This window comes from Pelodiscus sinensis, chromosome 1 (genome assembly GCF_049634645.1).
Source record: "Pelodiscus sinensis isolate JC-2024 chromosome 1, ASM4963464v1, whole genome shotgun sequence".
Classification (NCBI taxonomy): domain Eukaryota; kingdom Metazoa; phylum Chordata; order Testudines; family Trionychidae; genus Pelodiscus; species Pelodiscus sinensis.
Genome location: NC_134711.1, coordinates 319,329,449 through 319,342,018, shown reverse-complemented (window position 1 = coordinate 319,342,018; position 12,570 = coordinate 319,329,449). Strand labels below are relative to the sequence as shown.

The following is a 12,570-nucleotide window of genomic DNA, read 5'->3' as shown; positions in this document are numbered from 1 at the left end:
TCACTGTAACAAGCCCATATACCTACTGGTTGTCTTCCCTGTAGAACAGTTATCCAGCCAGTTATGCACCCACCTTTTAGTAGCCTCATCTAGATTGTATTTCCCTGGTTTATTAATGAGAATGTCACGGGAAACTATATAAAATGCCTCACTAAAGTTGAGGTATAAAACATCTACCGTTTTCCCCCCTTATTCATAAGGCTTCTTATCCTGTCTTAGAAAGCTATCTGATTTGACATGATTTGTTCCTTACAAATCCATGCTGGCTGTTACTTAACTCCTTACTATCTTCTAGATGTTTGCAGATGAATTCCTTAATTATTTGCTCCATTGTCTCATAGTAAAGAAGCTAAGGTGACTGGTCTATAAGTCCATGGGTTGCCCTCATTTCCCTTTTTATAGATGGGCACTGTTTGATCTTTTCCAGTCTTCTGGAATCTCTCCAGTCTTCCATGATTTTTCAAAGATAATATGTAATGGGGTCAGATATATCCTCAGTCAGCTAATTGAGTATTCGAGGATGCATTTCATTTGGCTCTAGGGACTTCAAGACATTTAACTTCTCTAAATAATTTTTAACTTGTTCTTTTCTTATTTTAACTTCTGAACCTTGCTCATTTTCACTGTTAGGCATCCAGCTAGCACCAATCTTTTTTGTGAAAACCAAAACAAGTCCATAAGCACCTCTTGTCATTTCCACATTTTCTGTTATTGTTTTTCGGTCTTTATTGAGTACCAGCCCCAGTCTGTCTTTGATCTTTGTCTCACTTCTAATATATGTAGATTATTTTCTTGTTACCCTTTGTCTCTAGCTAATTTGAGCTTGTTTTGTGCCTGGGCCTGCCTTATTGTGCCCATACATACTTTATTTGATTGTATTCATTCTTTATAACTTGATGTACTTTCCCTTTTTTAGGACTTCTTTAATTTTTAGATCATTCCTCATCTCCTGGTGGTCTCTTGCCATACTTTCTATCTTTCCTAAGCAGTGGAATAGTTTGCTTTTGCTTAATAATTTCTCTTCAAAAAACTGTCGTCAGTTGTTTTTTCTTAGACTTGCTTCCCATGAGACCTTACCTACCAACTCCTTGAGTTTGCTAAAGTCTAAGGAATGGTCTGAGGGAAAAGAGCAAAATGCATCAGAACACCTGTGCTTTTTGTGCAAGAAACCCCGGTTGAGCATCCACACACACCTTTTTGCGCAAGAACTCTGCGCAGAAAGGAGTTATGCCTCGTAGAAGGAGGCATACCTATGCCGCCAAAAGCCCTCTGTTCTGTCGATTGCCTGTACATTTTCTTGTGCAAAAACACACTTGAGGTGTGGACACTGCGGGTTTTTGCACAAAAACCCTGCAGTGTAGACATAGCCTAAGTGAAGAACGCACTTGAGACTTGTATGGCCCCATATGAATGGATATTTTTCTTTGTAATAGTCTAGATGATGTGCTTATATATCTGTGGTATACACGACAGCCTTTTTGACTTTTTGTCTGGTCAGACAGATTGTGTACTTTAGACCATATCATTAAATTGTATCTCCAGATGTCATTTTGGGGTAGTCTTTCTTAAATCCAGTTTTTTCTGAGAGCATTCTTCTTCAGGTGTGTGCGGTGCTCACCCAGTGCACGGTTGTTGATTTGTTTCACACCACTGCCTGTCAGGGCAGCATACGCACTGCAGGAAACATGATATAAATTGTGGAACCATCACCCATCTCGATTTCTTCTTTCTACCCAAAACAGTTGTGGAGCATCTTGTCTTGTTGTTGCAGGTTTCATTTTATCTGTATATAGTTTGTACCTGTTTGTCAGAAACTGGTTCCCTTTACTAGGTAGCAGTATTCAAGGCTTGCCATTCTTGAAAGTCATAAATGTTAGTGATTGACTATGCTCCAGTTGCCTGCAGTGTGGTGGAGAAACTCACACCTGCAATTGATATCTAATTTGCAGAGACTTTCAGCCTAAAACCAAAAAAGACAGGGAGACTAGGCGGAAGGTTTTCTGTGGATGAGGGCAGAGCTGTTGCCACCCTTGGACCTTCCCATTTGGAACACGTACCAAGCATAACTATATGTCAGAGTTGCTACTCTTATTTTGACAGAGCTTCATGGCCAATTGAAATACTGCCATAATTTAAAATTGTCCCAGGCTTCTAGGGCATATGACCACCTCAGTAGTTCAACATGCCAGTCTCAAAAAACTACAAGAGTGGCTATTGATATACACACCCACAGTCATCCTCTAGGCGTGTTAGCTTGAGTATGAGCACATAAGACGGTAAGAGCAGCTATACTGTGTCAGACCAAAGGTCCATATAGCCCAGTATTCTGGCTTTTTTTCCACCCTGGGCTCTAGGTCATCATGTGTGTGTTTTGTTTTATCTGAATCAGCAAGGCTTTGTGGTAGTTACACTGAAGTAAACATAATACTTATCCTGGCTTTTCACCTGTGGATCACTTTTTTCTTCCATCCAATGACAATCACATTTCAAAAGGGTTTGGGCTGATTGTTGCCCAAGTGGAAGATCCTATTCCCTCTAGGGACTTTTAACCTGGTGTTAACAAAGTTAGTGGCTTCTCCTTTTTGAACTGTAGCCTCTTGTCCACCTCTCAGTGAATGTAGCTTTTTTGAAGACCATTACATCAGCCAGGAGAGGGTGAATTATGAGCTCTAGGGTCTGAAATACATTTTGTCCTTGTAGAAGACATTAAATGAATCTACACCCTTAATCCTCTCCAAATTGCTGTACCACTTTTAGATTAATTAGGCTATTTATTTAACAGCTTTCTTCTCTAAGCCTCATGCTAATAAAGACGAAACACACACATGCGTGCATGCACAAATGATATTGGGATTGCATTGGCATTTTATTTGGACACATTCCACTCATCTTCACTATGTGGCAATTGCTGGTTATATGAAATGCTGTCAAGTCTCTTCAAGAATCTTGTCCTGGATTGCCTATCTCTGTACTCCTGCTTGCCCAGTGTAACCCCTGCTAACCGTGTCTTAGCACATTCAGCTATGGCACATGCAACCTCTACAGTCTTCGCCTCACGTGCCCATTCTGGTCACTTGCAAAGTAGCAAATTGGTCCTTAGTGCATACCTTTTACCTCACGTTATGCCGTATCTCAACAGTCCAGAGATTATGCCAGGTTTGGACTCATGGTGCTTCAATCTTTATTTAGGAAGGCTCTAATTCCACCTGCAGATCAAATGGCTTGTGAGTCCCCTGAAATGGAATGGACATGTGCAATCACTGGAAGACTTGTTCTGTAACTCTTGTTCTTTGAAGTGTATGTCTATTTCACAATCTACTCTCCTTTGCCTCTTTAACAGTCTATTGGATGAGAAGGAACTTAGGAATGGTGATGGCAACTCTGTTCTCTTTACTATTACATAGCTTCACGAGGCTGCGAAAGGCTCATGCACTGTCCCAACAATTACTGTTTAGGGAAAATCTCAAACTGTGCGGTGGGTACTTAGACACATGAAGTGGAATGGCTATGTAACATCTTGAAGAATAACTGTTATAAAACCCACTGATACCTATTTTTCTTGAAAATGGCTTTTTCATACTGTCTGATGCAAGGAGAAAAGTAAAACTGAAATTTTTGCGCTTAGAAAACTCTGGTAGCTTAATTTGTGAAGCTTTTAAAAAAATTGTCAATTTCTTAGGTGCCAAAATAAGTAATTTCACCTTACCTTTCACATTGGCAGCCTTCTTTTGGCACCTTTTGCAGCCTGTCATTACTGTACATTACTTAAGCTATAGTCTTCAAGAAGGTGAGAAACTATTATTGCTTTTTAGCACAGTTGACATGATATTGACTTTGCGCTGTGCCTGGAGCTTCAAACATTTCAAATGGCTATAAACCAACTTAAACACCTTCAGTTAGCGTTCTTATTACTATGAGGTCATAGTTTGCAACAAAAAAGATCAAATGGTGTTTAAGTTATTTTTTTAAAGTATTCTCATACCATAGAGTATAGCTGTGGATTTTGGCTTCTGGCCGCACAATCAAGATTTAGTATTTTGACCAGCTGTGATCTAGTAATGTTCCTCAGAGGAAACATTTTGTATGGTGGAAAAGATACATATTTGAGAATGTGAATTGTATTCTGACTTTCATAGTAATTACTGTTTCTGAGAGCCTGTTATAGACCGAATAAATAATCGCAAGTAAATCTGATTGAAATAATTTTTAAAAAAAACCTGTGCATAGATCACAATTCACAAAACTTGACTGGAAAAAGCACTTTGAAATATTGTAGATAAACACATTAAAAAAAAAAAACAACCTCTTAACACTCATGTTGCTCCACATCAGAATTGCTGTCTCTTGCTAAATACATATTTCTGAGAGTGTCTGAAAAATATTACCAGCAATCGGTAGAGGGAGAATTCTAAATAGAGTTGAAGGAAAACTGTAGTGTTACCCCAGATAACTGCTTTATTTTGGGCTGTTAATGAAAGAACTTTGTAAGACTTAAGATTCATTACAATATGCTTTTTCAAATCTGGACACAATTGAAACATTCCCATTCTCTCACTGATAAAATATGCTTATCTATAATGCTCAGTAAATATCTGTCAGTTTCCCCTATTTTTATTTATAAATTCTACTTCCTAATAGCATTTCATTTTGCCCCATAGATCACTGACTCCAATTTGGTCCAAGCTGATGTGGTAAACAGAAGCAAATGCCACATCACTTAATTCTCTGTATAACCCATCCCAGTTTCCAAACTTTGATACGTTGCCCCTTTTTGTTAAATCTGAAGTTAGACCTGCTTCTACAATCAGATTCATATAGGTAGATTCCCATTTTTCTTCAGTGGAGCGTATTAAGGTGGTTTTGAATATTGTAAAACTATTCCAATTCATGGCATTAGTTCTTCTGTTCAAAGAATAAGGCCAGACATGACTTTGCACAGTCAACCTGTGGAACTCCTTGCCAGAGGATATGGTGAAGGCTAGAACTTTAACAGGGTTCAAAAAAGAGCTGGTTAGACTCCTGGAGGTTAGGTCCATCAGTGGCTATTAGCAGGATGGGTAGGAATGGTGTCCCTAGCCTCTGTTTCTCTGGAGGTGGGTGACAAGAGAGGGATCACATGAGGATTACTTGTGATCCCTCCCTCTGGGGCATCTGGTATTGGCCACTGTCGGCAGACAGGATACTGGGCTAGATGGACCTTTGGTCTGACCCAGTATGGCCGTTTTCTTATGCTATAGACCTGGAAAAGCTATGCAAATTCTAAAGAATTAAGGATTTTTGTAATCATTAGAAATTAATTTTACATTGCTGCATTAGATGGTTAGAGATGCACACCAAATTATCCTATCTGCACATTTGATGTTCTTGCAAGGAAAGGACATTGCTTATTTTTGCCACTAGACAAGCTTTTTATCATGGCCCTATAATGAATCACTTAAAATATCTTAAATGTATTCCACAGTTTAAAAAACAAACCCTAAAACCTGTCTCTGGTTTTATTAAACTTGTTTTGTTTCTTACTCTTTAATCACTAAATGTCTGAAATATAGTTAAATGTGACATGTCTGTTTATGCAGCTGCCATCATTGTGGCCTAGCAAGAACAAATTTTCTAAAATATATGCCCTATCCTGCAGAGTTCTCCTTCTGCTGAAAGAGGCATGCTTTATTTTGTTTGACTATTTTGGCTTAGTTCCACAACTGCTGGCCCAGCTCTTTTTTGTCTGAAGCAGTGTTTTCTCTCCGTTCTTTGGATAGTGTGGTTCTCCTGGGGTTCCAACTATCAGGAAGAGATTCTCATTTGACTATTGACCCTTGACATTGTTCTATAACCCAAGGAGAATGATTTCATCTTCGAAATTTACAGAAGAAATTAATGTTGACTCAATTCATGGAGTGGCCTACCTTTTTGTGAGGAGGGGAAAGTTTTGCGCTTGAAGTTGGAAGAGGATTAGTGCTGGGCTGCATGTAAATAAGTTTCCTCCCCCCCCCCCTTTGGAATGGTTTTCTAAAACATTGCCATTTTATATAGATACAGATGTCAGATTTAGCCAATAGTTCAAAACATGAAAAGCCCATACTACACAATGGTCATTCTGTTTTCATCCAAACTTCACAAAACAATTTTGGAATATTGTTCCTGGAGTTTTTTCTTTGAATTGAGATTATAAGATGTGTGCAATTTGTGCGGGGAATTACATAGCGTACACTTGGGCTGTGTTAATAGTAATGGTGTGAACACTTTTGGTCCAGTCCCCATGCTTTTGATGGTCTGCACTAGTGGTTTTTTCCAGCAATCTGAACTGCTAGACTGAGACACAAATAATTGCCTTCATATCATAAGAATGACCATACTGGGTCAGACCAGGGTCCATCTAGCCCAATATCCTGCCCTCCAACAATGGCCAATGCCAGGTATCCCAGAGGGAATGCACAGAACAGGTAATCAAGTGATCCTCCCTCCTTGCCCATTTCAGCTTCTGGCAGAGACTAGGGACAACACCATTCCTGCTCATCCTAGCTAATGGCCATTGATGGACCTATCCTTCATGAATTTTTCTAGTACTCTTTTGAATCCTATTAAAGTTCTAGTCTTCAACATCCTCTGGCAAGGAGTTCCACAGGTTGACTGTGTGGTGTGAAGACATACTTCCTTTTAGTTCTTACGCGCACTCCTCACTGAGCAGCCAACATTCAGAATTCAGGCTCCCCATCCCTAGCCTCCACTCGGTCAGGTCAAATTATGTATGATGCCAGATCTGTTTGGCAAAGGATGCAATTTACTTCCTATGAAGAAAAGACCATTCACCAGATGCTTGAAGGAAATAACTCCATGGTAGAATATTATATCTGGAAACCAACAGTATTGTCTCATTTATCACTAAGTAAGCACTTAGATACTGAAAAGTAGCTGCTATTTCTTAAGTGACCAGATAGACGGTTGCTGTTAAACAGTGAGTGAGCAGTCAGATGTGACTATTTTTTATAGCCATTTATTTATGAGATGAGACTATTACTTCACATAAACAATTTCATAATGACATTCCCCTTTCCTTCAGTGCCAAACAATTTGTCAAGGAATGCCTTAAGCAATGTGGTCTGGCTTTGAGAGTCTTCGTGAACCCTCAGAACTCAGAGTAAATATCTGAGATATGTAACTTAGCCATAAAACATGTGACAGCTTCATGCAGCGCAAAATGCTTTATATAAAAAATATTTGACGATATTTTCAAACAGGTGGCCTAAAACTTCCTGAAAACACAGCAGTCAGTTCTTCCCCTCTGTGCGCCCCTCCCCCCCCCCCCCCCCCCCCCCCCGAGCTAAGATGTGCGTCTCACAGGGAGTGCTCAGGAAACCTAGAGGAAATGAGGGCAAGGAAGACTTATTAAGATTTGAGGAATCTAGTATCTCCTACTTAGTGCTGAATACTTGGTGATGGTTTACTGAATCCAAAGCTGCAAGGAGGGGGCAAAAACGTGGAGCAGGCTACCCCAGATACAGCTGACTAAATATATGCCCCAGTTTCAGTCTTCACCACGCAGTTTCCTTGCAGATTCCATTTACAAATTGACAACAAAGGGTGGCTGAATGGTTGCCGTTTAACAGATGACTAATCACTGACATCCAGTAGGTTAGTAGGATTGGTTATGATTATATAGAACACCAATCCCTGCTGTGCTGAAACCCTCTAGAACACATACTACGTAAAACTCTGATGGTCCGGCACCATCAGGAACCCGGAAGTGCTCCGGGCAGCCGGACCATTGGAGCTGCTCTGCCCCCAGCTTCCCGGATTCAGCCGCTGCTAAAACTGACCAGTGGCTGAATCTAGGAAGCCAGGGGGCAGAGCAGCTGGAGTGTTGCCGGGTAGGTCCCATAGTGCTGCCCCTCAGGGCTGTGGGACCAACCCGGCAGCACCACAGCTGTCCCCAATTCAGCCGCTGCTGAAACTGATCAGCGGCTGACTCCAGGAAGCTGATCAATTACAGCAGCAGCTGAACTGGGGACACCTGGGGCAGAGCAGTTGGGGGGCTGCCAGGTTGGTCCAGTAGCGCTGAGGAGCTGCTGCGGGACCAACCCGGCAGCACCCCCAGCTGCTCTGCCCCAGGCGTCCCCAAGAGCAGCTGGGGTGCTGCCGGGTTGGTCTCGCCGCGCCAAGGATCAGCGCTACTGGATGAACCTGGCAGCACTCCAGCTGCTCTGCTGCAGGCGTCCCCGATTCAGCCACTGCTGAAACTGACCAGCAGCGGCTGAATCAGGGACGCCTGGGGCAGAGCTGGACTATTGGAAGGGGGGGGGGAGAGCTATGAGGGGTCTGGGGCCAGACCCCTCATAGCCCCCCCCTTCTGATAGTCGGGCATATCTGATAATCCAGCACCCCCTGGGTCCTAAAGGTGCCGGATTATCAGAAGTTTACTGTACTCTGTAACGTGTTTATAGCCTCCATTAAATTGTTTACACAGAGTTAAAAATAGAAACTAAATAAAAGGTGTGTTCAAGAAAGTTTGCAGTGAGAGGCCTGAAGCAGCATTGAAGTCCAGAAGATCAGACACTAGCTCTGTCACTGAGTCTGTGTCTGGCTTTGGACAAGTAATTTCTCTCTCCAAACTCTATTTTCTGCAGCTCTAAGGATTCTTATAAAGTACTGGTAAAGCACGTTGAGTTCCTGGAGTAACAAGTGCTAGGTACTCTCCACAGTAAGTGTGGAAATAACAAAAGGCATCTGCTCTTAAACGGAAAGGGAGTACTGTTCAAACTTTACTGTTTTTTTTGTTGTTTGTTTGTTTGTTTTTTATGGAAGCCATGGGTGCCAACAATAATTGAATGTTGAGGGATTGGCAATGGCTGTATTTGAATGGTTACCTGGAAGAGAAATGTTTATAATCAAACTGTTTACTATATAATGGCTCTCTGGCAACAAATATGAACTGAGTCGCTAACTTAAATTTCCTTATGGGCAGCATTCCCATCATTAACTGCTACCATATTTTGTTTATTGCTATCCGAAATTTGCTTGTGAAGTCTGTGGTGCTGGTGTTTATTTAATGTAAAAAAATCAATACAGATAATTGAAGCACTTATTTTGCAAAACACTCTTCAGCAGCTCATTCTAGAGTAACATGTAAACTGATTTTAATCCATTGCGTGTCTGTTACTCCTTTATGTCTTTGCTGGTCGGGGAACTGATGCTGGCTTTTTGCTTGCAACAGTGTACTTAAATAATTCCGATGGCCATAGTTTCTCTGTCGCATTCACAAGCCCTCATACTGCTAGTGCAAGTTAATTGTATAGCAGTCAAGATCCTGTGCAGTCTGACATCTCAATAGACCATGCCTTGGGGAGCTGCTTCTTGAAATAGTGCTTGCAACTGTGATTGCTTATTGGAGGACTTCATGATGAGAATGGCAACTTTAAGGTAAATGTATGCATCAGTGTAATGTAATAGTTTTTTCATTATTTGAGTTTTAGATGGTGAGTTTTCTACATAAACCTCAGCTGAACTTAGTTTTGTCACTGACATAACTTGGGTTAGCTTCTGCAATGTCTAAAGCAATGTGATAACTTCTCAGCACGCTACGACTAAACTTGGTGGTCTTGCTCTAAGTCTTCTCAAGCAATAGTTGTCTGAGCTCAGTAGTAATTAGCTTGTCAGAGCGCTGGACTGATCATCTTCTACTTGTAAACTGTTGTGCTGTGATCACACATTGATAATGACTTTGTCGCTTTTCTTTTTATAGCGATCGGCATCATATTTCTAGTGCAATTCCAGTTCCAAAGAGACAAAGTTCTACCTTCGGGGGTTTGGATGTTGGCTTATCTACTGGGCCTCCTTCCCCAGATAAGGGACACCGGAAACGGGCCAGCTCAGCGACTGAAAGACTACAGTACAAAACTCCCCCTCCTAGTTATAACTCTGCATTAGCACAGCCTGTTGCGGCCCATGTAGAAGAGGTGAATAAAAAATCTGGATCACTAACCTCATCCTTAGATACCTCCATGGACTTCTCAAAAGAAACCAACAAAAAAGGAGAGGGTTTGTGTGACAGTTTAAATGCAGAAAATGAAAGTCTTAGCAATGCCCAAGACCAACAAGAGTCTTTTCTGGGACATACTAGTGCAATAAATGGAACACTTCTGCCTAGTGAATGCACTGGCAGTGCAAGCAGAGAGCAGCCATGCGAGTTCCATTATCCGCTCAGCACTGATCTTTGTTGCACTGTTGAGCAAGCAGAGGAAATAATTGGGATGGAAGCGACAGGATTCAGCACAGGAGATCAGCTAGAAGCTTTTAACTGCATCCCGGTGGACCATGCGGTGGCAGTGGAATGTGATGATCAAGTTCTGGGGGAGTTTGAGGAGTTCTCTCGAAGGATTTATGCACTGAACGAAAACGTGTCCAGCTTTCGCAGACCGCGCAAAAGTTCGGACAAGTGAGTTTCAACAGGAATTTGGTATGGGACAGTATCATGGTGATATCAGCTACACGAAATGAAGAAAAAGTTGCACTTATCCTTTGTGTTAATTATGAAAATGATTAAAGCTGTTCCTTTGGTGTTAGAAAATGAACTTTAACAGAGAGATGCAGGATCATGGTATATTCACAGTCCAGGTAAACTTTGACTTGGCTTCCAGTCCTTTCTATGTCTGGTATTTATAAGCTGTTTTTCAGGTACCAGAGTCCATTCTAAATACTTTCCTTGAAAGAGATTTTAGTGCCAATCCGGCCCTTGTATGAATCTGTCTGCTTACATTATTATTTTGTTATTTTATTTTCATCTTTTGAGGGGGGAAAGTTAATTTAAAAATATATCTATGGTAAGACCAGAAGACATTATATTTTTACCTTCTCAGTATACAGTTTCTCTTGAGCAATGTAGTCAGTGTTACAGAAATACCATGAATTTGCTGTTTTTGAACAGCATCTTATTCAGTTAAGTTTTGCAGTCCTTAAAATGTTAAGATTGCACTGATGAGTTTTGTGTTCTTTAAAGTCTGGTGTAAATTTACCAGAGAAACATGCATCTTTTTATCAACATCTAAATAAAATTCACAGTTTCTCTGCTCACATAAATGATACCTACACAAATTCCCTCCCCTCATACACTCACTGCTATTGCCCGCATGCAGTTTCCAGGTGTAGACCTGCGGGGCTAAATAATTTAACTTTTCTTCAACATTTATCTGCTAATCTGACTATGGAAATTGCCTCACCCCCATTTTAGGATTAAAATACAGCTACTAAGCTGGAGGCAAACACCTAAATATTGCATTATATTAGCAGATGCCACCTATCATTGGAGAGGTCTTGCTTTCAGATATGAAAGTGCTGTGATGGATTTCATGGACCCTCTCTAGTAGTCCATACTACATGTAATCAGTACATTGGAACTGTTATGCAGTCTGATTGTGATGGGTAGTTTACCACTGGCACGTGTTTACAACTGCACTATGGAGAAACAGATTTTGCAGCCGCCTTGTGATTTCCTGGTATTTGTCTGAGTTCAGATTTCATTGCTCTTGCTTTCTATATTGTATACCCAAGAATTTGGGCTCAGTTGTGGGCACGCAAATATAAATATATATAGCAGAATAAAAATTTAATTTACTTCACCATGCCTGATTTTTCTTTCCCACTTTAACCTTTCTTTCGACTCAAAGATAGTCTGTTGCTTTCTGACTTCACCATAAGGTTAACTAAATTTAATTTAAACCATGGATAAGTGTAATCTAAACATTGTAGGTTGACAAACCAACACACTGAGTGTGAGACACAGTATACGTGTAGTTGCACTGTCTAGTAGCTGCATTTTCTATATAATGCTGTAATGATTCTATTGAAATCCTATTTATATTTTCATTACAAGTTTCAAAAGTTTGTTTATAACTGCATTAGCCAAACTAACCTTTCTACAGAACTTCATCTACTTTTAGGATATTGCAAGAGATATTAAAAAGTCATTCCGAAATTAAGTCACATTGCTAACATCAAGCACAACCCTATTCCATTTAACTCCATCGGACTGATCAACTGCCTGCAGTTGGGCACATGCTTAAGTACCTTGTGGAACTGGGACCCATCAGCTGTAGAAGATGGTGCTTCAGTTCTAGCCTCCTTGAAAAACTCCTTTGCATTCGAAATAAATTGCCCCACGTTTCCATAGGATAGCGAACTGCTGTTTTAAAGCACTACTATGCATGGGGAAAACTCCCAAAACATTTTGTTTACTAACCCTCGTGGACAGCATAATGAGAGCCAAACTTGAGAGCAGGAAGCATGCACAGTCTTTGTACTTCAGATGAGAACAAAGTGGTGGGATGCGCCATACTAGTGACTTCCTCACATTTTTCTCTGCTAGCAAAAAACAAAAAAACTTAACCACCTACAATCTCCTCTCTGAGCACCAGTGGCAACAGGGATCACTCATGTACATCTGAGAGTGGAATTTGTCTCTTTTATGAAGTGGTGCGTTTCTACAGATACATACATGTATGAGGAAAGTCCTATTTTTGAGTGTAATGTAGCTGAGTTGTGGAATCTTCATATCTACCCAAAGAAGAGTTGCAAAATTAT

The 12,570-nt window shown here is 40.7% G+C and overlaps 1 protein-coding gene across 2 annotated transcripts in view; it reads left to right on the top strand.

Annotated features, from left to right (window-relative positions):
- Nucleotides 1-11,609, top strand: part of UVRAG (UV radiation resistance associated) — a 127,427-nt gene extending 115,818 nt beyond the window's left edge. For both annotated transcript variants that reach the window (XM_075919535.1, XM_075919534.1), the window contains exon 15: nucleotides 9,737-11,609. In XM_075919535.1, the coding sequence (XP_075775650.1) occupies nucleotides 9,737-10,433 (697 nt within the window). In that variant the 3' untranslated portion in view covers nucleotides 10,434-11,609. The remainder of the gene's footprint in view (nucleotides 1-9,736) is intronic.
- The last annotated feature ends 961 nt before the right edge of the window (nucleotides 11,610-12,570 follow it).